Raw genomic sequence first — 25,114 nt, 5'->3', positions numbered from 1 at the left:
ACTTCTGTCTTGTAGGACTTCTGTTACAAAAGAAGATCAAAATGTAACTGTGACCAGATATAATTAAAAAGAAAATTCAGTAATTTATGCAAAGAAAGTAATATACAATGCTTATAAAGGAAAAAAGCAGTACCATCTGCAGTTCCTCCTCGCCCCAGTCCCAGTCCCAGTAGTAATTCTGTCTGACTGGTCCTGGAGCCAAAAAAATATATTTAAGTTTTTCAACTGCTTAGCATAAACTTCCTGATGGGAAGTGCTAAGCCAGCCCACCAAAAAGAGTCCCTTGAGCCAGGCAAAGATGAATTTCAAATCAGAGGAAAGAGAAAAAGATTGGGAAAGAAAGGAAATGGCTAAGGTGAGAAGAGAGATAATAACCTCTGTCCTTCAACCTATGTCTGGATGCTTTATACCAAATGAAACAGTAACAAAATTCTTTCCCCACTACTAAAGCACATTTCTGTAGTACTCCCTTACCACACCTCCAACCCCAGTCCTTTAATAGAAGGAGTAAGATAAATTTCAGCTCGCTTCTGGGCACTGGGCTTCACCCGTTCTCATGATATGTCTTATTACAAATAAACAGCACAAATCAGGAGGAACCACATTCCTGTTCCAGCACAGCTTGATCCAGATGAATCAGGAAAGTAAACAGACAAAAGCAAAAGTGAGAAAGGTTTAATAACACAATTAAAATATAACTTTAGAAGCTTGTGAGCTGATGTGGCAGGCTGCTTTCAGTAATTTCCAGGGGGAGTGCTTATCCGTGACTACAAACCAAAGCAATCTAGAAGCTGGCCACTCAAAGCTGTAAGGAGAGCTGCTGCAACCAAAGGCAGCTTGCTCAATCGCCTGGAGAGCTCTCTTTGTCTTCCAAATCATAAATTGAAGTCTACCTCTAATTTTGCTACCTCAATTTCTCAATCCCTCACTGGTTTTTTTTCTCCTTTCTCATCACTGCTTAGTAGTCTGCATTCCCTAGTGAGACACAGTGCAGACTGCTAGGACTCTGCCAGACATTAAAAATCAGGCAACGTCTGTTCAACAACTTCAAATCACTTTCTGTATGAGGCAGTCCCCCAAATAGCCTTTGTTACAGCAAGAAGTATTTGTTACAGTCAGCCTTTTCTGCTGCTTTCTTATCCTTTTGTGCCCTGCCACTTTACATTGTAACTCAACATTTCTTCTAGCCAAATGTTTTATGCAAACATACTGGCCCCTGGAAAGCCAGAAAACAGCAGCTTTTACAGAGGTGAACCTTATTCCAGAGTTATGTCAAGAGCAGAGTCTGGACAGCAAGCAATGTGAAGATCCCTTCATCCCTAGGAATGGTCAGGGTCGTTATGTCTCTGCTCTCTTGGACAAATGCTGGCTGAAGTTCACCATGGCAGAATTTAACTCCCTTCTCTCCCAGTTTCACCAGCTGACTCATTTCAGATGTGGTCCAGAGCACTAGGCAACATTTGAAAATGCAGATAATTTGGAGTAGGGCATGAACATGAGCAGAGTCCTGCATTACCATGAGAAAATAAACATACTCTTCTTCCCTCTAGAGGATGAGTCAGAAAACATGTACTCCTCCTTGAATTCAATGCTTTTTTCTTCTCTTGAAACCTTATTTTCCACGTGTTCATCCCTTCATTTTCTAGCAATGCAGAGAAACAAATTGAACAGGGACAGTCTTTATTCAGACTTCTGTAGGATCACTTACTGAACCTAACGGTTAAGAGTCTACTTGCTGGAGCTGAAATCAGTTGGTCCCCACAGACTTTAGGAAGAGCCTAACAGAGACACTAGGAGGCAGCTGGGAAGAAAACAGAGATCATAACAGCTTCTGCTGCTTCCACTGTTTCACTCCGCTTTAGTCACCTTTGAATTTGGGCATAAGGCTCCTTCTTTTCCGCTGTGCACTGCATTCACTTCTTGCATGCAGCCAGCCTGACTACATTCAGGTATTTAACCTCAAGAGTGTCTCATAAGCAAAAGTGGTCATCTCGTTAATAGGAAACAGAAACATATTTTGAAGACTCCAGATCCAAATCAAGTTAGCAGAAGTATTAAATCAGTCCTCAGAGAGCTACCTCAGCTCTCCCTTTCATGCAGCCCTGCACCAAGCACACTACTTGGCTAGCCAGCACAGCTGCTCATGGTGGACGGTGCAAGTCCACATCCTTCCCTCTCCTTGATCTGCTCTGCACCCTTGATTTCTTAATGCTCTGTACAATAATGTGCTTCCTAGATGCCGGTCTGGATTCTCACTGTTCATTTTCATTTGCCCTTTGCAGTTTTCAACACACTGGGGAAATCACAATTGCCTGCTGAAGAAACTTCATTCACAATAATCAAAACACATTTAGTGTCTATTTCTGAAAGCTGTAATTTTATTCATGGTATTTCTGTTCAATCCATTCAGAGCCTTAGGTTATGGATAGTACCTTTAAATAAAGGACAAGTTGTATGTCTTTATTAGGAGCATATTTCAAAAATCTTACCACGGTCCGCTGACAATAATGGCATTCACTTAAGACAACTCAGTGCTGACAGCTGGTCCTCTAAGGGTTTTTTGCATGTCAACATGTAACTGAATTTTCATATCTTAATTGCCTCATATTATGGTTAACATTGAATGCTCTTGTTGGATAGATGTGTCTGTGGGCTTTGCATACTTGTTATAGAAGTCACCCATTCTGCAATGAAAGACTGTCCAGTCAATATAACCAAAACATAACTCAGTTTTATTTTTAAGAGAGATATCTCTTTTCAACCTCTTACAAATAAGCCCATCACAGTTTAGACACATTTACCATATAGTATCTCTTGCCTGGTCTGAATTTTTCATTGTGCAAATTACACAAGAGTCAGGTACTCACATCCTAAATGAAGAAAAGCTACCTTTGAAAATCTAGCGATACTTCAGTTTTAAGGTGACTGTATCAGCTCTCCAGGTGCTGTAAATAGGTGCTCATGCTAAGGATATGTCCCACAGCACTTCGGACTTCAACTGGTAAACATCTTTTTTTTTCCCCCATCTCCTTTCCAGATGACTCTCTTTAACGTCTCTGATAAACCATCCCTCTTCTCTGGTTTAAATTCTGCCAGAAGGCCTGGAACCTAACGAAAGGGCTGTTACTTGTTTTATGTGCCCATCAGTCATCTGGAAACTATCTGAGCTCCACATTTGGATCACCAAATCACACATTTTTTCTAAAACATATGTACAGGCCTTCATTCTCACAATCTAAACCCAGCTTCAGGTTGTTTATTTTGAAAATGAGTACTGGAAAGAAAATTCAAACAGTTTAATAGTTGCAAAAAAACCCCCCACAACTCCAGAAGAAATCTATCTATATATGTGTGTGTATATGTGTGTATATATATCTATAGGAAGGAAAAATCTGCATGCAATTTGACAGGCAAACTGTTCATACTCTGAAGTTTCAAATATTTAACAAACTTCTTTGAAAGTAATGGAGAAATTTGGTGGATGTGCTGTAGTGAAAAAAACCACCTGACAGACCTTGATGAAAATGTGCAAAAAAATAGGTAAACTGAAGAAAGTGTATGTGAGCTTGAATTTATGGGAAAATGCCTGTTGTAGATCTTGGATACACATTTGCGAAGGCATTTGTCTGGGTACAAATGAAGCTGCTGAATAAAGAGCACAAGAGCATTGGGATTTGTGGACTAGGCTCTGGGTCTGAGCTGCAGCAACGTAATCTACTTCCCCAGTAAAACTAATTTCAATCTGTAGTCGGATTCTCAGAATCTGGGTCTACACTTTGTAATTTGATCCCATCCCCCTTCTAATCACATGGAGCAAGCACAAGGTTAGCCACAAAAACTATAGACAAGGAAGATAGCTATAACGTTACCTGTTTGAAACAGTGACCCTGAGCATGTAACACATAATCAAAACTTGATTAATATAGAAATCCAATTACTGCTTCATTAAAGATCTTTCATTAATCTAGAAAACACTTGTAAAATGCTTGGACTTAATTTCCCAACAACTACAAATCTGAAAAACATTGTCAAGAGGTCATGTTCAATGACACAACTATCATCTCAAAGCTATTCCTGCTAAGGCAAGGTTTGGGTGCCTTTCTTGCAGCATGTCCACCCTGGGCAGCATGCACCCTGAGCAGCAGCCTCACACTGTTGGGAAAGCACTTCCAGAAAAACAAGTGCACAAACCTGGCCCTAGGGTCTCTGGCTGCTCACCTCTTCACTGGTCCTGGCTGCCATCAGTGGTATTAGTCAACACAGCATGGCTGGGCTCACAGGTGGTCCCTTGGCCCTTCCCAGACACCCTCTCCTGCTCTTTAGACTCCTTCATGGCAAGCGTCTGTGTAGGGCTGACTGGTTTTGACTTTTCCCTAGATAAAAACCCACAGGGTGTAAGAAGAAAAGATGTTTTTTGAAATTCTGTTCCAGAACATATTTTTTCAATTTCCCTCAGCGCTCCGAAATTCCTGATCCTATGAAGCCTTTTTTTAGAATGTGATACATCGCAGACACGAAACAGATCTGATAAACACTTTAAAAGGATTTAGTGGTTCTTTTTTGCAGGCCTCCACACAATCTAAGCAAACAAGAAAGAGCATACTATTACCTCATCTCATACACACAGCACTGAGTCAGGAAGAGGGGGAGTTATCTGATAAGATGTGGTTGTCTACGTCTGAGCTACTTGACTAGATTCCTGTTGTAATTAACGGAAATGGGTACTTCCAGATTTGCGTCACCTCATCTAAAAGTAGGCTTCTAAAATAGGTCAGATTAATTTCATCCTGATAGTGCCTGCTTGTTATGACCAACTAAGAATGGGAGCCAGAGCTGACCAGCAGTATTGACATTTGCTTCTGGTCCAGTCAGTCTTGCCTTAACTCACTTGCCCAGTATAACGCCAGGCACATTTCACAAAGCCAGGTACAAGACTCAGAGCCCCAAACCCCGGTCCAGGTTAGTTCCTACTTACATGTTCCTTCTCCCAAGGCAGGATGTTTACACACAAAACACAATTACTTTGACTTAGGATTTCACAGCTGCATTAAAACTTCTGTTTCACTACCCAGAAATTAGAACTTTCAATATGTTTTTTTTCAGTACATTTGACATGGGCATGTATCTTGCCCTCGTTTTGCATTCCTTTCACTCTTCATTTTCCTCCTAACACCATTAATAATATTTTGTTTTACTCACTCCTAGAGCTCTGTGAAGGAATGTAATCAGTCCATTTAGGGAGAATTTCAACAGTTCAAAAAATGGGTTTGCTCTGGTTTTGAACAACATTCCAGAATCATCTACAAAGCAAATCCTTGGGGTGGCAGGCAGACGTGAAAGTGCTGTCAAAACAGTTTGACCAGCAAGGTGGAGATGTGGGGTTTCCAGGATGCTCCACCGATGGGGCAGCCCCATAGACATCAACTCTCAGGGGGTAACAACTCAGGAAGCACCCTCTTTGTGGGCTGTCTGAGGGTAAGAAATTCTAGAAATCCTCCAGCCTCCAAACAGCTGAACAGCCCCAACTTTGCATGCCAGCACTTCACTGTCATCAGGCCATCTGCCAGGCAGATGAGCTGGCAGAAGATCAGACAGGTACAATGAAAACCTGCTTGTTTTCCAGCACACCTTCCTCAAAATAGGCTGTTGCCACACGGCATCTCAGCTTTGCTTGAAATGCTCCGGTGGAAATATGTTCACCAGGAGCTTCTCCAGACAGCGCTACAGATGAATCCTGACCAATGGCTGCAGGCTGAGATAGACACATGTTGTCCATCTCCATTGTGCTCATCGACCTGCGCACCCTTCCCTGGGGCTGAAGATGTGCAGAGTGGAACCAATCCTCAGCTTAACATACAAGCTGGTGGGAACATGTAGGGAAAAAATGTTCATTTTGACCACTCACCACACTTTGTATACAGAGGTTTATTGTATAGGGAGAGATGACACCAGGAATGCAAACATCTCTTTGCTTCAACTCTTGTGCAAGCTGGGATGGCAAAATTTTAACACCAGGAAAGTACCAGGAGTATTCGGTGGTACTTGAACTTGCCTGCACAGCCTTCTCATCTTTCTCCTGTAAAATAGACCTCTTTTCACTAAATGTAGACCCTGAGTAGTGCTAACTCCCACCTGGTAGTATCTCCCCTGAATGGCCTCTGAATTGTTGCTGAAGATCAACTCCAGCAATGGGATTCAACAGTGAGGCTTGGTGTCTCTGTAGGAACACTGCCTGAGGGAAGAGGGCTTTAAATTCCCCAGCAAGGAGCAATTCCAGAATTCAAACCTGACAATTACTAGCAGCATTACAATGTTTGTGGGCACAAATTTGTGTGCCAATATATGTTTCCATATCTATTTTATATTTTCAATTAGTATAAACAGAGCTAATTGGTGAATATAATACTTCAGAGAGTCTGAAGACTTGTTTTTAACAACCTTTAAAGTAGCTTCCCTTGAGAGGATTTCTTTCACCAGTCTAAATATTTAATATTGTACTTACTGTCCTTGTTTTTAGAGAAATACTTTAATGAAGCAAAATGGGGAATGACTTTCAAACCACTGGTTGTCACAGGAGCAGGACTTTGGAGATCATTAGAAGAAATAGAGAACCACTTACGCAAAAGGTCCTACTCCACAGGATTTTGAAACGCGTCCTGTAAATCCTCCCAGCTGTCAGAGGTTCAGGAAATCCATGAAGTATGGGATTGGTGTTTTCTAAAACATAATACTACCAGATTTCACAAGACTATTTTTTATTTGCAAATAAGTCCTCTCCTTTCTCTTGGCTCTATTTTTTCCATTGAGTTATTTTCCTTAGTTTTTAACTAAACAATTAATATATATATAAAAATGTATTTGCTGGATATGTATATATTCTTCATTGTATACATAATAAAGAATTATGAGAGCCAACTAGCTATAGAAGATAAATCATGAAATAAAATACACTGATTCACCAACATTAAAAAAATTGTGCAGTGAGCTTTTGTAATGAAGTGGTGTGTGACAAGCAGAAACAAAATGCAGCTAGTTTGTGGAGTTGGTTGTTTTGGAGAAAAGGGAAAATGCTAAATGCTTGACTTCATGTCTCCATATTTTGGCTTTTTTTTTTTTTTCTCCCTCTTTTCAACCTGTCTATATTACTACTACCAAATTTACAGGGTTACAACAAAATTAAAGCACTCCTTATAGAAAGCCCAGATTTCTAGAACAAGAAAGCATGAAACACAGCATCAGGAAAGAGAGTTCAGACATGGCATTATGTGATAGCACTGGAAGCTAGCAGTAAGGGGAAGGTTTTCGGAGGAATAATATCTGTTTCATAAGAAATGCAAAAAATTAAAAAGCTGATGAAATACCTAGATTTGTATAAAACAAAAATTGAGCCTCTGATCCTGCTATTAGAGATAGTAAATTTGACACATTTTATGTTGTTGTTCTTTCTACTGTGTCTCTCACTTGCCTTGCCTTTGCTTCTTAGGTGTTTGTTCATATATAACTGCAAGCAAGAGAAAACAAGTTTAAGGCTTTACCTTAAACCAGTAATGTATCTAGATATGGCTCAGTCATGCAGAAATTGAAACTGTCTTGGAAATCCTGGGAAATCTGCTCTCAGTGGTACAGCTATTAGTACCCATTCAGTGGTTTCAGTCCCATGTTTGGGAAACTTTCCCTATTTTTGCCAATTATAAGCATAAGTTTCATTGTGTCACTGCTTAAAATTAGCTATGTCTTCAGAACATGCTTGGCTCAATAAAGATATTAAAGCAGATAGTTAAATGCTTTCCCAGTTGGGGTCTTTTCTTTCTTTCTTTTTTTTTTTTCTTTCCCCATTCAAGTGGCTATAAATTTCCTTCTATTCAGCATATTCTTGTCAGAACATGATTTCCTTGTTTCTAAAATTTTTACCTTTCTGTCTAATAACTTGTATTTTAATGATGATTCACTGTTATGTACCTACTACTACTACATTTCAGATAATCCCATCATAAACCAGATGTTATTGTTCCTGTCTAAAAATAATAAGTTCTCTTAAAAACAGCCAGCTCTTTTGTGTGTATCCAATGAATCAAAGTGCACACTAAGCATGAGTTCTGCTAGGTTCGAGAGGGTTTCAGGATGCCAACTCCTCTTTACATCTTGGGTGGAAATGAGTAGAGCTTTTTCAGAATTATGGTTTTCTGAATGAGAATAACTTTCATCTTTGAAGTTGCTTAAGTTATGCCTTAACCACTGGGGCTTTTTTATTATTTTGTACAAGGTTACAGCTATGCTTTACTACCCAAAGCATTATGTGGAAGAGTATATGTATATAGACTGATCCTGTAAAGCTCATTAAAATAGCCTTGATTTTAATCAAATGAATAATCCTATTCTGAAAGCAAAGAATGCAAGAATACAAATATTTCAAAGTGAACTTCAAAGAGAAAAAAAAGGTTGAGCTTGAAGTTAAGTTTATCCTTCAAAATTTTGCTGAACTGGGGCCTTAGCACAAGCTTCAGGCTGACAAAACCTGCCAAACCATCCAGACCTGGATCCCAAAGCATAATTTGGCATCTCAGACCAGCACTGCCTTCCACCTGAGGATCAAGATTTATCCATAACTCACATTTTGAACCCCAAATTTCCCCACATAATCGGGTCTAGTCACACAGGTATATGCAGAAGCAACTTCATTTGAGGAGTCAGGTGCTTTGCTCCTACCTAATCTTCACAAAACTGAGACCCAAAGCGAGAAGGTACCTCCATGAGGAAGCAGAAGACAAAGTTATTGGAGGCCATTAACTTTCCTCTTTTTCCTCTTTTGTTAAGCAGTCTCTAGCTATTACTGACTTAAACATCCCTGGCATTTCCATTATATTTGTATCCCTACAGCCCCTCTTCCTCCCAGAGGTCAAACTCTGCCTGTGGCCAAAACTCCCCAGTGCAGTAGGATGTTGTAACCTCCCCTGATCTGGCTTAACTTGCCTTAACTGGACTTGCCCAGCATAGAGCAGCAGGCTGGGCATTTTTATCCAAAACCATAGCTGGAGGACCTACCGTCTACTTTTTGTACAAATCCTAGTGGTTAGATTTTTAGAGCAGCAGAAGACTTGAGATCAAATCTCTTTTCACTCTAAACAGTTTTGACACTTTAACTCCCACTTCAGAGAAGAAAATCCAAGTTGCCAGGCTACAGGAAGGAAAACTGACCACTCCTCTTTCCAGATGAGTGGATGAGTAGCAACAGGCCAGAAGCAGAGCAAGTGAAAGGTGGCATGATGTGGTAACATCATGAATGAGGACATGCAGAAATGAGCAGCATGGGTTCAGATTCTCATTTCCCTAGACAATTTGGGGGTTTTATGCACCAAGTGAAATATAAAAACTAAATGATTGCATTAACTGGAACTGCATTAAATGTCTGAATTAGAATATATTATTTTAAGAGAATAACTATAAGTGGTAATCTAAGTATAACTGTAACCACGCAATATGTGTAATTGAAATAGAGCGCTGTGTTGGCAAAACATTAGGCTGTTTCCTAGCTTGAAGCTGCATGGATCAAATAAGCAGCAATTGTAAAGCTTTTGCATTAACTTACTGAAGCTCCTATCGTAGCTTGTAGAGGAGAAGACAGTCACACTGAAGGCGACTCAGATAAGTGCTTCTTGAAGAATGGCATGTGTTCCCAACTCTCTTGTCTAATTAAAGACCCAAAACATTATTCTAATGAAGCTGATGGCAGTACTCACTTGACATCAAAGGGCATCAAGATTTGCCATTCTTTTATGAAGAATTATTTTTATCATATGATCAAAACCAAGCAAGGCAATTCACAATGCATCACATAGTAACACTTTTGTCTCTAGGTTATGTCAGACTCCAGTTCTGTAGTGCCTCAGAGGTCCTGCCTGAAACCAAGAGATCAGCTCAGTACTGAGGTTACAGTATCTGAACCAATTTACAGTCACCTCTAGAGATACCAGCTCTGACTGGAACCTCATCCTGCTGTGTAACTGGCAAACATTCTAGAAGGCTGAGGAGCTTACAAACTAAATAGGCAAGGATAAAAGATCTCCATTGTGCAAATAAGAATTGAGGCAAGTGCAGACTGGCTCACCTGAAGTCACAGTTGAACCTCGGTAAAGCAAGGAAAGGATCCCCAGGTTCATCACTGCAAATACAGATAGACTATTTTTAAATTACTATAATATTAATTGACTACCATTCTCCAGATGAAATGCTGAATGATAATAGCAGCTCTGTGGCCAGGGATTGAGGTGGAAATTGAATCAAATAAGACAAAATTTTCTTTCTTCATAAAATATATTATAACTTGGATTATTGGCAAGGAAATATTTTTGCACGTTTTATTTAGAGTTGCTGCTCTATAGATATCTGCTACTTCAGTCATAGTACATGAAGATAACTGAAAATGAAAAGTCCTGTGTGAAACCAAACTCTAGACCGTATTTTGTATTTTAATGAGGATTCTTTCAAAATATTCGATTATAGCTAATGAGATATTAGCAACAAATGCGCTAGAAAGGACAGATGGGAAGATAGTCAACTGTCTAAATCAGAAGATTTTCAAAGTGCAGTAAACAAATTATTAAGCACACTTTTCTGGCTTAATGCCAACCTATACTCTAGGGAATTGGTCAAACAGTGGATCATGAAAAGCTTTTTGGGAGCAGTTAAATTCTACAGCTGTGGTCTTTGTTTTTCTAGTACTTTGCAAGAACAGAAGGGGGAATTACGAAAGCGTCTATCGTACACTACCCATAAGCTGGAAATGCTTGAAACGGAATTTGATTCTACACGTCAGTATCTTGAAATAGAATTGAGACGTGCTCAGGAGGAACTTGAAAAAGTAACTGAAAAACTGAGAAGGTTAGTAACTAACTTTTTGAAATAAACAGAGTTATTAGGAATTTACAAGTGGCTGTGTTAAAGACATATGTAAGTAAAAATATAAGCATATGGCCTCAAACATACGTAAGTTATTATTTCTTGATTACACACTGTTTTTACATTAAATATATATATTGCACTTATCTGAATATATATTACATACCGCATGAAGTTATTTACATGTGATCTCTAAGATATCTCTGTATTGAAAGTAAATACACAAATACAAATATACCTATATGGGTGTATATATGACATTGTTTATGTGTAAACGTATAAGTGGGTTAGTGCCACATTGTGCTACACATACAAAGGTTATAAACACACTACGTATATATACTTATACTACTTGTACTATATATACAGATAAATGTTTTTTAATGGGTTTGGCTGCATAGTTTCTGTTGTTACTCTCCATTGCACTGGTACAAGAGAAAAGAATTTTGCCCTCCATCCCTCAAAGCCGAGACTATGTTCAATTCAAATAATATTATGACATTTCACATTATGCTATAGCAAATCATTCACTTTTTAGTCTCAGGTAGAATGGAATGATACTGAAAACCTATTATTTAAAATTGTTGAAGCTGTGGTACAGTGCTATTGCAAATCAGGGGCCTAGTTAATGTTAATGGAAAATTATAATAAGCATGCATTCCTGACATTCATGGCACTAATTAAAATTGTCTGTAATCTAACTTTAAATTTATCAGTGATTCTTAGTATCCATTTTTTCATTTGTTTGCAAAACTTCTGAACCTACAATTATCCATTTATGCAGAAATGTATTTGCATTTCTTGTGAGGACTTTCCTAAACTGATGTAGATAACTGAACTCTTTGATTTAGTTCATTGGATGAGTCAAAACGAAATTCAGAACAAATCATTCCAGGGCTATACCCAAAGAAATATTTTTCATTCCTTGCAGAAGGCAAAAAACAAACCAAAACAAAGCCAGAAACCACCAACAAACTGAGTCAACCAAATAATTTTATGCAAATTTTAAACAGAATGAGACTGTAAGACCTCAAATTAGGAAACATCCTAATGTAGTCTTAGAATTTAAACGCTTGCTTAAGTGGGGAAGCTTCTTAAAACAAGGTTAAAATAAGCAGGTGTCATCATGATCTTGAAATCTACACACATCTATCAAGAGCAGTCTGGAGGTTCTCCATAATGTTTTCTTGCCAACAATATTTTTCGTATCACTTCACTTAGAGCAGAGCTATTGAAAATAACTTCACTCTTGATGTGGTTTTGCTCCACTACATTACAGGACAGGGGACACTGGTACTCTTTTCTCTTGAAGTATTATTTCAGACACAGCTGCCATAAATCAGCAGAGGGGCTGACCATCCCACTTCCGTTAAAACAAAGGGGCTTCCTAGTCAGAAGGAAGCCTTTTATCAACTTCATTGGATACTGATGAGTTAAGCACCCTTCAAAACTCAGACCAGGCAGCCTTTCTTTGCTCATGGCAACGTCTAGTGCTCATACCCAAATATCAGATTAGTAGAACTGACTTTCCAATATTCTAATGGAACATTGTACTGTATTATGAAGAAAACTTATATTACAAATTATGTTTCAGGCAGGTGATTACTCCCCTGAAGACATATCATATTGGAAGCCCAAAATATTTTACGAGGTGAGCTTTAAAAATGTTTCTATTGAGAATAGCAAGAAATACCGCAAGTTGAACAACTAGATTTCTCAACCTGGAGAAGGATAATGTCTGAAACAAAACTGTCATCCAAAAGTGTGTCAGCAACATGTCACAGAGGAAAATCGGTGTGAGAAAAACAAGAAACTAGAATTAGTTTCAATAATGTGTCTCTTGCTTTATTCACTGTACAGGAAGAGAATTTCAAACCCCCCTAATAAATAAGCCCTGTGTAACAAGATCCCACTTGAGTACTAGAGAACATTTCTGTTATTAAACTTTCATTACTGTAAAGTGCAGAATTTTTCTGAGAGGTTGAATGGCCATCTTTTTCTAGTCCTTTTGGAAAGCTTTTATTGTCTTAATTTAACTAAAATCACCTGTGTTGCCGCTAGGCCTCCCCTCTCTCACCCAAGCAAGGCGGTCACCTATGTGGCTCGATGGTGAAGTTTTCAACCTCTCTACAAACATTTAGAGGTGGCCTTTTTCTTTTTTCGCAGTGGGAGCAAAAGCAGGGCAGTGCTGAGTAAGTTTGAAAATATTAACTGTAAAGCATAGGTTCAGCTTTGAAAAGTGACTGAGAAGAGATTGGGGATTTCGTATAACTCACAGTGGTCCCCATTTGTTGTGATCAGAATGGCTTTTTTAAGTTAAAATTTAAAAAATTTTCAAATACCAGTCTTGGAACAAAAACTGGGCTCCAGAGTTCATGTTGAGTTTCCTCCTTGAGACCCTACTCTGAGTAACAGCTTGGCAAGGTCCCCATCCTAGCTTTTACTGGAGAGTAGAGTTATTTTAAGACATGAGAAATAAACCCATACAAGCATATATTTAGCACTGAGATAAGCCCCCACACATAATTGTTTCACGGAAAGCAAGACATTTCATGGACTGAATGGGTGTTCGGAACAGAAATCTAGTAGCTGTGTCAGCTTTGGAATAAATGGGGGAAAAACTCTTGTTTTCATAAGGAGGTTGGAGTAACTTGTGATAACAGGGAGAGAAAAGGTTTTTTGAACAAGGAGTTACTATTTTAACAGTAACTCTTCAAAGCTAAGCTGCACTCTGGGTGAAATTCTCTTCTTTAGAGAAAGTCAGCCCAAGCCTGTGTTTTACTTGAGATATATTTCATGGCCTTAAGAGGGCTGGAGACTGAATGGAAGCAGAGAAACAGAGGCTTTTGTAGACTTCCTCTTTAGTGGTGATCTGCAGTCTTAGAGAGAAGTATGTTAGAGCACAGATACCTAATGTTCAATATGGTCAGAATATTTTTCATTACGCCCTAATTTGGTCAAGAATCTAAACATGCATTTAATGCATGCACATGTATGCACCTGGAGGCACATGGGTATCACTTAATAACACAAACAACAAAAAAAGCCATCAAAAAATGATGTTATTGATTCATATGAGTTTATTCCTATAGCAGATTCACAGGGTAGTGAAGCTGACCTACTCTTCGTTTTATTTACAAATAAGCCAGATTTACAATGTTAAAATGTTTCATACTTCGCAATGTTCAGGCTATCTGGATGTGTTTTTTCTGCAAGCAGGGTTGTTACCATTTGCTCATCTGATCATTTTCAAATCTGAATAATTTTCCCTACTCCCCCTTTATTTTAGTGTTGCCCAAATATTGATTTGATTACTCTGTTCTTCTTGTATCCCTTTAACAATTTCTTCCATATATTTCTGGGTCCATTTCTCCTTGCCACCCACATTTGCTGACACTTCTTTTGGCACAGTGGATTTTCAATTTGGGTTTTATGCATATATGTGCATGTGTGTGTGCTTGTGTATGTGTGCACGTGTTTGTGCTTATTTTGACTACCTTTGCATACTCTTCTCAATAGAAACAATTTTGAAGCCCAGCTTCATACTTACTGTGGATTTTTTGTTTAGATTGGATTTGATTTTACTGAGAGGTGGTCAATTATTTTAGTGCAAAATGAATGTGTTAGAGAATCAAGGTTTGTGGGCTGCTTTCCCCTAAACATATAACAGAGGAAAATTTGATGGACAAAGACAAAAAGAAGTTACAAGCAGAGAAGCTGTTTGTGATAAGCTCTTTCAAAAATCCTCTACCATCTATGGCATGGAAGTGTTGCCATCCAATAGCAACTATATTAGTGGTAACCAGCCTTACAGCCATCCATATCAAGGAAAAAAGTGTCAACAGAAGCTGAGGAGCAAACCCAGTGATGCATTGACACCAGCATAAGCCAGATATCCAAAAGTAGCAATTACTGCTGGTTTTATTTATGATCTCAAAGTTATGGAAAGGGAACCTTTAGGGTCTCCCTTGAGCTCTCCACATAGGTCTACACTGCAGAACAGACTGGGTTACAGAGATGTCTGAGCTAGAAAAGCTCCAAACTAATAATTTTTCCCCCTTTTCTTTCAGGAATTTATGCAGATGCTTTTGAGCCCATGCAAACTTTTAGGAGGTTGCAGTTGCTAAAAGTTTACATCAGTTTTACATAACATCTACTTAAACCATGAGTTGTCTGGGTGCAAAGCAAGTTTAACCTGTTCTATTTTGCTTCACTAGAGAAAAACTGTAGACCATGACAGAGAAGGTACTGGGGCACTTCTGGTCCCAGACAGCAGGCCCTACCTTATTTTTCTAAATCCTTGTTCCCCACACCACAACACACAGCCTTACAAGCAAAACATAACTATGTTTGTGTTGAGTAGTTGTTTGCAGGCAAAGATAGTTTAAACCTCTTTGCTTCCACTGGTTTACTAAAATCATCTCTGCCTTCTCCTGTACCATGAAAAGCTGGATACAGGGTACCCTGAGATTTCTCTCTGTTGTGTTGACAGCTAAATAGAGGTGAAAATCCCAAGTATACCTAGAGCTGTACAAATAAATGTCTATACAGAGGCTTAGTGGCAAATGCTGTGTCTAACAGGAGCATGGACAATGCAGAGATCCATAAACTTCAGTCAATCCTTTAAGTCACCTGGACATTTACACAATGGCACTGTGAGAACTGGTGAGTAATGATCAAGCTGTAGGTTAGTACAAGTCTCACAGATTTTCAGCCCATTTGGGTCACCACTTTAGCAAACACTCTTTGCCACAGATCCTCCTTACAGGGAGGAAATCTCTGCTCAGCAGCTCTGTAAAATGTACATGATGCTGAAACTTTCCCCAGGCTCACAATGCATGTTTGAAACAGCAACTCTAAATCTGGGCTGACCCTTAGTGCCCTGGGGAGTTTCACCTGTGGGAATGTTATTATTTATGCCCACAGAGCAGATGCCCTCAGCGCAGACCTCCCCTCCCAAGTCCATGCAGCAGATGTTATGGTATTACTGGGAGACCCAGATGGAGATCTGCATGCCTCACGAGGAGCACCGTGAGCTGCTGGCCTGACCCTGAACAGAGAATTTTGATCATTTAACTGGAAAGAAAATCTCCATGGCAACAGAAGGAGGGAGAGACCAGAAACATCTCTGCTTCACTGCCAGGAAGGGGTGGGCTGGACCCCTTGATTTGTAGCCATGGCATGGTTCAAATGCAGATCTTTCTTCCAGTTTCAACAGCCACTCCTAACCATATGATAAGCCAAAGAGACTTCCTTAATCCTAGTCCATTCCTGATCATCATGGAAACTACACCCATATCCAGGCTTCTCAGAGGAAGTGACTTTCTGCTGAATTACGTCTGAGTTCACTCTTATGGTGAACGCACTTGCACATTACCTAAAGTCAACTCACCACTAAATAACTTTGACCTATTGACCTGAGATTCTCAGTACAAACATATAGATGTTTTCAGACAGATTTTTCACAGCTGAGCTTCTAACATTTGTTTTACATTTGTTATACATCCTGCTGAGATGATATGTACAAACAAGAACAAGGAGCTATCCTCCTTACTTTCTGTGAAGAGAAAGGCACAGCTACTACTAAAGTAGCGATGTTTTTCCCACAGGCCACGCAGTTTGTTCATTAAATATCAATGTTACCATCTGAACAACCTGAAGATGTACAGACTGAAACTTTTCTTTGGTGTATCGCTCTGGAATAAGCAGGGAAGCCTCATTTTGTGACTCCATTCAATCCCTCAGTGCTGATAAAAATAAATACCCATCTTTTCCAGGCTAAGCTAAATGCATTTCCTGAAGAAAGAGGATGTGTTTAGCTCTTGAGAATAGGCAATTCCTTGAATTCTGTCAAAAGAAGGAATATTCTCTTCTAAGTCATGTGGTGATGGCCACATGTCGCTTTTGCTACAGTCACTAGGTTTCTGTTGCAATTTTCCTTAAGAGATCTCCATAAATCTTTTTCTGCACTGTCTAAGCATACAGCTCAAGCTGTATTCCTGAGCCTGACATAAAACTACAATCTCTCCGCATAAGTTCCCATGCTGCGATGCATGTCTGCACAAAAGTGCAGAATGGCAAACATATTTTCACTTCTTGGTCAAATTTGCTGCTAAATATAGTAAGCAAACATGACAAAGAAGTTTGCTTGGGAAGTAGGTGGTAATTAAATTTCAAAGTCAACCACTGACTGGCAACAGGAATGATAAGAAAATAAATTTCAAGTAGTGAAAGCCAAGGTTTTGTACTGATGTGAAAATTGCAGGTAAAAACAACACAAAACCCAATGCATTCAATTACTTTATATCATCTTTGTTTTAGGATACAAAACAATTACCTAGCCTTACAAAGAATTAATCAGGATCTGGAGGATAAACTTTTCAGAATGGTAAGTTATCATAAGTGAGTGCTTTTTTTTAATATTAAATGTGATTTTATGGTTCTTAAGTCATAGCACAAACTTTTATGTAGCTGTTGCAAAAAAACCTTCATGCTCCAAATGTAGTGTGCTTAAAAAAGATATATGACTTTATCAGCATCATGATATAGAGCTCAAGCTGTGTACAATGGCATGTCTCCATCAATTTAAATGAACACTGCATTGGCTGATGATCTGGCTGCATAAATTGTACCTTTAGAATAATTCTGGTTAATTTAGTTAATAAATTCATGGGTTTTAAATATTTATGTTCTCATTAAGTAACAAATTTAAATAAGGTAATCCAAGGTTTTCTCATACTTCTTAATACTTTCACTCAGCTTTTATTAAGTGATTTAATAGAGTTTGGATGGTCTGACTTTTATATGCTGTCATAACTATCAATCTCAGTGTATTAATTTCCAATCTACATGTGTCTGCAACTGCAACATCAATGTCACTGTCACAGGCCAATTAATAACTGAGCGAGGAAATCACGGCACCATTTATGAGCTCCACATCTAGGACTAGTATTGCAAGACACAGCACCACTCATTCAAAAGAGTTTGAAGATGTTAAATGGCAACACTTTTAGAGCCCTGGCTCATTGCTAATGTTGCTGAGACATCATACTCAGGAGAAAATTTACAGAGAAATGTGAGGGTAATGTTTAAAAAGGAAAGAATAGGAGTTTTGAACTTCCAAAACTCTTCAGGTCATGAGCACAGCCTGACCTGCTTCCTTGTGTCCTGGCTCAGTAGGATCAGTTGTTCCCTGCTCCCCTTTTGCCCAGCCCCATGCCTAGCATGGCCTTAGCAAGCACAGTGCACGCACATAAACACACAATTTATAGGTCCAGACAGAGTCCTGATGTACAGCTATAAGGATGCTTGGATAAACCCGTGTCTCATAGGTAACATTTGCATGTGTGGACAGCTTGGAATAAGGGGAACAGATTACTGTGCTTTGAGAGTAAATAGGGACTATGGCAACATAATGGAGAGACAGCAGCCTTTACTAAAAATGGGAAACAAATTATTGAAAGTGTCAGCATTCTTATCTCAGGAGTCTGTTTAAATAGCTGACAATGAATAGAGTACTAATGCTTTTGTAACTGGCTAACAAGAGGGCAAAGTTACAGCTGGCTTATAGCTGAAGTTTGTTCATAACTGTATGTATAAAGACTGTACAAGCATAAATAACATTTGATCTCATGTTATTTTTTTTCTCCACTCTTCCTTTGTTATATTCTTTTTCCTTTTACCCAAATCACTTTGGGATTTTGTCTTCATCTGTGGCCTAATATTTATTACATATGTGCTACAAAAGATAAATAAAGTAGAGGCATTCTGACTGGCAAATGAAATCAAAAGATTAGAAACACAGAAAGAAAGACTCCAGAAAATCCACGCTTTTTTATCAGGTATTTCAGATCAAAGCAAAGAATTTTTAAACTGCTCTTTCAGCATCCACTTAAAACCCTGTGAAATTATTTCAGAGCACATCACAGAAAAAAGGAAGACTTGTTCCATGGAGCACTGTACCTTTCTTTATCCCACTAATATGACAGTCATTGAAGGTAGCTTTAGAGGCTTGAAGATCAACCAGGCTCTGTACACCACTTAACTCCATCCAGACTGCTTTGCCTTCTGCCTTGAAACTGAAGACAGAAAACAAAACCAAACAAATGTCAAATGGAAACTCTATTAAAAGCAAAAAGATGAGGAAAATAGTATCATATTTGATTTAGATCAGCCAAACCATTTGATTTTCTGGGCACTCCAAAAACCCTCAGTTAAAAAAAAAAATACAAAAAACTCAATTAAAAGAAAGTTCGATTAAATAACAGCTGGTCTGGTTAATCAACAGCTTATGGTGGACTGGGCTCTTGGATACCTTTCTCTCCTTTTCCTGCTTAGGAGGAACAGCTGTGTTTATTTTTTTATCTAATTTAATCAGTTTGTCATTCCAAAATAAAAAGCCTTTGATTTCTCTACCTTTATACAAAGCCAAATATATAAACCATGTGTTTACTTTCTCCCTCTCTCCCCTACATTATCCCTCTATACACACACATATATATATGTATACTCACACACACATATACAATGAGTATACATATGTATGTATACTAACATACACACACACACACACACATCCCCCCCAAGTAGGGAAAAGAAGACCCCCCAGGGCAGTGGTCGCTCCCTCTCCCTGCATGCAGGTGACCTGGGATGCTCCCAGGAGACCACTTTCTCCCTGCCCTTACAGGTGACCCACAACTCCCGCTCTCCCAGTGACTGGCCCCAGCTCGTCACAACTAATCTAGGACTCCACCTTGGCCTCCCTCTCCTAACATTTTTGGGTATCCTGATTGTTAAAACCTTTCAGGCCTGCTACTGGTATAAGGGATGTAAAAAATAATCATTAATTCATCAGCAGTCACAGAAAAGAAGCTGAAGTAGCAGTTATTTTTTTTCTAGGCTCTGCTTCCTTTTGAGTGCTAATCTATAAAATATTTAAAAATATTTGAAAGCACACTTCAGATTACAGCAAATGGTATCCAATTGAAACTTCTGTCACATCAGAACGCAAAATAAAAATATAAAATATAAACCACAGTGTCTCTGTTGGCTAAGAGCTAAAAAATGCAGTCGTGAAATCAGGGGAAAGTTTGCTGTATTAAACTGGGCAAGACTAAACACATGGTACAGTAGAGGCAATGTAGCACAGAACTAAAATTCTGCTGTCACTACTCACAAAACTCCTGTTCTTACTGCAGTCAAGGTCTTTAACTGGAGAAGATTTGTTTGGTCTTGTAAGCACTGGTTAAGCAGGGGGATATACAGAATATCTTCTTAAATAATTAAGGTTTATAACTCTTTTTTTTTCCATTAAGATGTGGGAAAAGACTAAGCAGAGTCCTCAAATTTTGCACTGTGATTCCACCACAGGACTGTTCAATTAAAGAACTTCGCTCTCCCTTACACTTGTCTGAGGATTCCCAAGGATGTTCTGCCATGGTCTTGTTGCTCACAAACAGCAATTACAAGTAGATTACTGAAGTCACCCAAACCACATGTTAAGAAATATGATCTCAGTCCAACTGTATCCCCCATACAATCCTCACTGGAATTAAGCAATGTATTTTGAAAAGCTTTTGAAGTTTTAAGGCTTTCGGTTGCAGTTAGTTCTGTAATTTTACCTTTAAAGCCATAAGCCAGATTTCTAATTGGTATCTATATTTGAGAACTGATACCTAATAATAGGTGCTTAATAAACCTGTTAATGAAAATTGCACCCATTTTTCCTCCCCCATCTGCTTTTTGAATGTTCTTGAAAACTTGATCACAGAAATCCAGATGCAAAGAGCTCATGAGACCTTATTCTTCAGAAACACCCTAAAATATGTCTTTTGTAACTAGAAAGTAATAGTTTGACAGAGAGACTGCTTGATGGTTTAAGTTCACTTCTCATGCACAGCCCTTCAGAAAGAGAGCAGAACCTCTGCTCGGGCTAAAATGCATGCTATCTGCATCTAATACAAAAATACATAGGCAGCATTATGGGTGGATATGGAAGGTCACAACCCTGTGGTAATGAACAGAGCCCACTGATGACCAGAGGAACCAGCAGATAAATCAATGCACTCACTTTGTAAACCCTTACTCCCACATACCCCTTGGTCTGCCAACCCATCTCCCTCAAGCATGCTGTCAAACTGAAAACTTTCAGTGTCATACCCAGTCCTGTTGGATTTGGCTGCTGCTTTTAAGGAAGGAAATTGTGTTCTTTTCCCTCAGTGCCAGTTCAGGACCTTTCAGGAGCACAGGCAATACTGAATGCCGTCAGACATCAGGGATGTGTCTGGACTCTGATGCTCTGCAGTGTGGGAGATGGCGGGCACTGGCTCCACCAGCCCTGCCAGGCTCCCCAGCGCAGCCCAAGCCATGGGACTTTGGTTCCCACCTCCGCGAAGCCAGCATCATCCCTCTGCACACAGTGCATTATACATTTTATCATCTGTCAAGGTGAAAACCGCTACATCACACATTAATGCCTGTTTTCATTTACATTAATGCAGGCTGGGGGGTGTGATTCAGCCGTAAAGTTGGAAGAAATTTTTATATAATCCAGCAGTAAAGAGGCATTTGTGTTAAGGATGATCAGGTCTGAAACACTGCACTATCTGAGCACTACACAGATTTTTACCCTGTTTCTTCCTCTGCCTGTGAGCTGGAGAAGGTCTAAGAGGTACAGCAAATACTTTATGCTCTATGTTATTAACAGTTATTTACCCAGCTCTTGAATATCTGGGGCTTTCCAGTCTGCTGGTCATAATATATACCTAAGCATCTCCAGCTGGGGAAATCCAAAGATGAATTAAATATGAGCTGGGCAATTTTAAGTGGTGCTCTGAGACTTTGTGTCAGAGGAGTGTTATTTTAAAGGAAGCAGCTTGCTGGGTGTCCAGGCCAGGAAGTTAAAGAATATGGAAAGCGGTGACGAATTCGATGAACAATTTCAGTCACGCATTGAAAGCATCTAACTACCAGGGCAAGTCCAGTGCTTTGGCTTTGGAATTTAAACCAGTCCCTAGATTGCAACTGAGTCTCCCATGACAGCTACCAGTCACCCCCCAATATGGTTTAAATTATAAGTGAAAGATGCAGGCAATGGAGAAAAAGCCTATTTCTGACACAAACCTAAGGAAAGCAGAAGCCCAGCATGTTTAGGTTCCTGCATGGAACACAATGACTTTGACAGTGACTTTGGATGCAGTGATTTAAAGCACATCTTTTTCATTTTCTTTCCTTTATGAGGAATAACTTGCTTCCCCCCCCTGCTACTGTATGTCCCGTGAAAACCAAATAGGAATGACCTAAATATACTTAAAAGGATTTGCATCCCAAAGACAAGAAAAGTTTAGAGTCAGCTCAACCTGACAGGCTCATTTGCTCACATTCAGTGAAGACAGCTGTGAATTCCAAGAGAAATCTATACTGGTTGGTTAGTTAAGGCAGAAGCCAGAGAAGGTCCGTGCTTTGTGGATTAAACAACTGCAAAACAACATTTATAAGGAAGGAAATAACCGTAAGTGCCACAGAAACAAGTCACTTATAAAAATAGCAGTTGAAAAAATGCATTTCTAAGAGGACTTTAGGTTTCATGTTTTTATGCTTACAGGCATTTTGTGCTAAAGATCTCCATCTCTCACTAACTCTTTTCACTCTCATTTTCCAGGTTAAAAAATATTGCCAAATAGGAGATAAGATCAGCCTTTTAAACCTACACACATTAACACCTGTAGCAACTACACAGTCTCAGACTGAGTAGATCCATTATTTCTGCAGTCAAATAAATTAATACTCCTGGGTAAGTTGGGAACATGACTCCACCTCGCATGAGCACACAAGCTTTCAGACATCCTCAGTCCTTTCTCTCTCTCTCTGAATAGAGATTCATTTCCCATTGTTACCCTATTGTTCTATGGCTAGCAGGGTGATCCTTCTTCCAAAGAGACTCATAAGGTAGTCCAGTCTCTTCCTAATTGCTGTAGATTAATATGACATCATGAAAGACTGTTCTGGAAACTACTTTCCATTTTTTCCAAAGCCATGGGACTATTATTCTGCTCTGTCTCTCCCTCTTAGTAGGATGTCTTCCATAAGTATAGCAGCCTAAGGAAGCTGTAAAGTGATGACGGACACTTCTCACTTCCAACATCGTCTCTGATGCGTGATGACAGAACTCTTTCCTTCTCAACATGTGTCTTATCTCTTAGCCAACAGTATCCATGTCTGATACCTGACATTTTCAATCATTTTCTTCATCCTGATCTCCCTGGTTTGGTCTCTGTCTCTCAGGATACCCCCTCAGGTTACCATCTTGACCAGCTGAGAATAGAAAAAGCTGTTGTTTTCAAAGTAGCTGAAAATAATAGAAATAATTCTGGGGTGTGGTTATCTTTGAACTGTGCCTTCCTTGTAAGTGTCTTGGTCCTTTGCAATTATCTGCCAATTCACCACAAAGAGGGAAAGCAATAAGAAGTAAGAAGAAGCCTGAAAAATTGTTCTGTAGCAGACACTTCACATCTCAAAGTCATTCATGAAAGCTGGTGTCATCTATGAATGTGGAAAACAAGGCACAGAAGAGCGAAGTTTCTTGGCCAAGGTCATCAAGAAGCAAGGAGCAAATTTCCAAATAACTTCTAGATCTTCTCTATCCAAATCCACTGCCTACAAAAAAGATTAAAATACTTCCTAGGTTCTCTTACATCTAATTTACAATGCCAGTTACTTATCTGCTATTTACAAAATAAACAGAAAATGGCAAAGACAGGGTTTATCACAGTTGAAAAAAAAAAAATAGAACAAGAAGAAAAAAGAAAAAAAGAGTATTGGTCCATTTAGTCCAGGGCCCTATAGGGGGATTCTGTCATCTGTTTCTATAATCTCTTTTATTTCTAAATAAAGAAAATTACTTTTTGGAAATAGTATAGCAGCTACAGAACTCAAAACCGTGTCATTTTGTCTGTACAAGAGCGAATTCAGAATTAATTGAGATAAGAAGACAATGACTTTTGTGGAGAGAAAATGAAAAGAGGGGTGGAGAAAGACTGATTTGTATATTGTCTTATTCTAATTGCATTCCTTATGTTCACAGAACAGTACTACAGGTGTATAGGATCATCAACATCATAAGATCTTTGGTCAATTATATTATCACAAGTGGCCTGTACCTCCAGAGGGGTCCTCTTTGCTCACTGGAGATGTAATATGTAATCCTGTACTTTTTTCCTTTTAGTTTTTGTTTTTTTCCTTCAGAAACAAACATTTCTTCTTTCAACCTACTGTCACTAACACAGCCTCAGAAGATACTATTAGATCGACTTCAGGGAATTAGCATCAATCAGCACCATCTCTATTCCCTCCAGCTATAATATATTTAGCATTTTATTATCCAGCAAGGCTCTACCCTGGCAAGACATGCCACTGATTTCAAATGTGGGAAAAGATAGGTACATAGAAAGTCTATAAGCACATTTTGTCAACTTCGTCTAAATTGGTAGTAGAAAGAGCACAGGCTGTGAAGCTGACTAACCGGCTTAGAAAGGCTTTTAATAAACTGATAGGTAAGATATTTTTTCAAGCATAATTGCAATGCTGGAGGAGACCAAGGGAGGTGATGGCACGTAAAACCAACCCTCTGGCTTCCAACAGGTTGGTCCTGTTGTCAGTGGGGTTAGGCAATGAACTGATTATGTTCATTTATAAACAGCAAATCCTCAGTGCTCCTGGTTTCCTAAAGAACTGGTCCCAAGTCAGCAGAATAAAATAGTTATAAACTGGGAAGGAACTTTTTGCCACAGAAGACATCTAGTGCCTGGAGTAAAGTCCTGAGCACTTGAAAAAGATGATCAGCCAGCTAATTCATGCTTAGAGGAGCAATCAGCATGTGCAGTGATACCCTGTTCATCCATATTTTATATCAAATAGTATATCTAAGTAGAACCCAGGCCAGGAATGACAGGACTCTTCCCCAGCCTAGGGCCAGGTTTGTTTGCATGCGTTGAATTTAGAGAAAGTATCCCTGTTTATAACTTCGATTTGTTGCTAAGATATCCATTCCAAAAGAGCTGGGTAAGAGGTGACAGGTGCCTTCACCCTGAGCTCATGTCAGACACAGGGTATCCATTGAACTGAAAACCTCAGGAATATCTCCAGATGACACTGTGACAAGAAGATCTTTAGCAGGAAGTGCAGATGTAAGCAGCTGTTATTATAATGTCCTTTTACACAG

General features: G+C 39.1%; 1 protein-coding gene across 5 annotated transcripts in view; it reads left to right on the top strand.

Moving 5' to 3' along the window:
- Positions 1–25,114, top strand: part of BEGAIN (brain enriched guanylate kinase associated) — a 165,643-nt gene that overhangs the window by 90,064 nt on the left and 50,465 nt on the right. For 3 of the 5 annotated variants that reach the window (XM_074865243.1, XM_074865240.1, XM_074865239.1), the window contains exons 3-5: positions 10,717–10,878; positions 12,491–12,547; positions 17,218–17,284. In XM_074865243.1, the coding sequence (XP_074721344.1) occupies positions 10,781–10,878; positions 12,491–12,547; positions 17,218–17,284 (222 nt within the window). In that variant the 5' untranslated portion in view covers positions 10,717–10,780. The remainder of the gene's footprint in view (positions 1–10,716; positions 10,879–12,490; positions 12,548–17,217; positions 17,285–25,114) is intronic. The other 2 variants (XM_074865242.1, XM_074865241.1) reach the window with 1 other exon arrangement.

Source organism: Strix uralensis, chromosome 4 (genome assembly GCF_047716275.1).
Source record: "Strix uralensis isolate ZFMK-TIS-50842 chromosome 4, bStrUra1, whole genome shotgun sequence".
Taxonomy (NCBI): domain Eukaryota; kingdom Metazoa; phylum Chordata; class Aves; order Strigiformes; family Strigidae; genus Strix; species Strix uralensis.
This window is presented reverse-complemented; position numbering and strand designations above follow the sequence as displayed.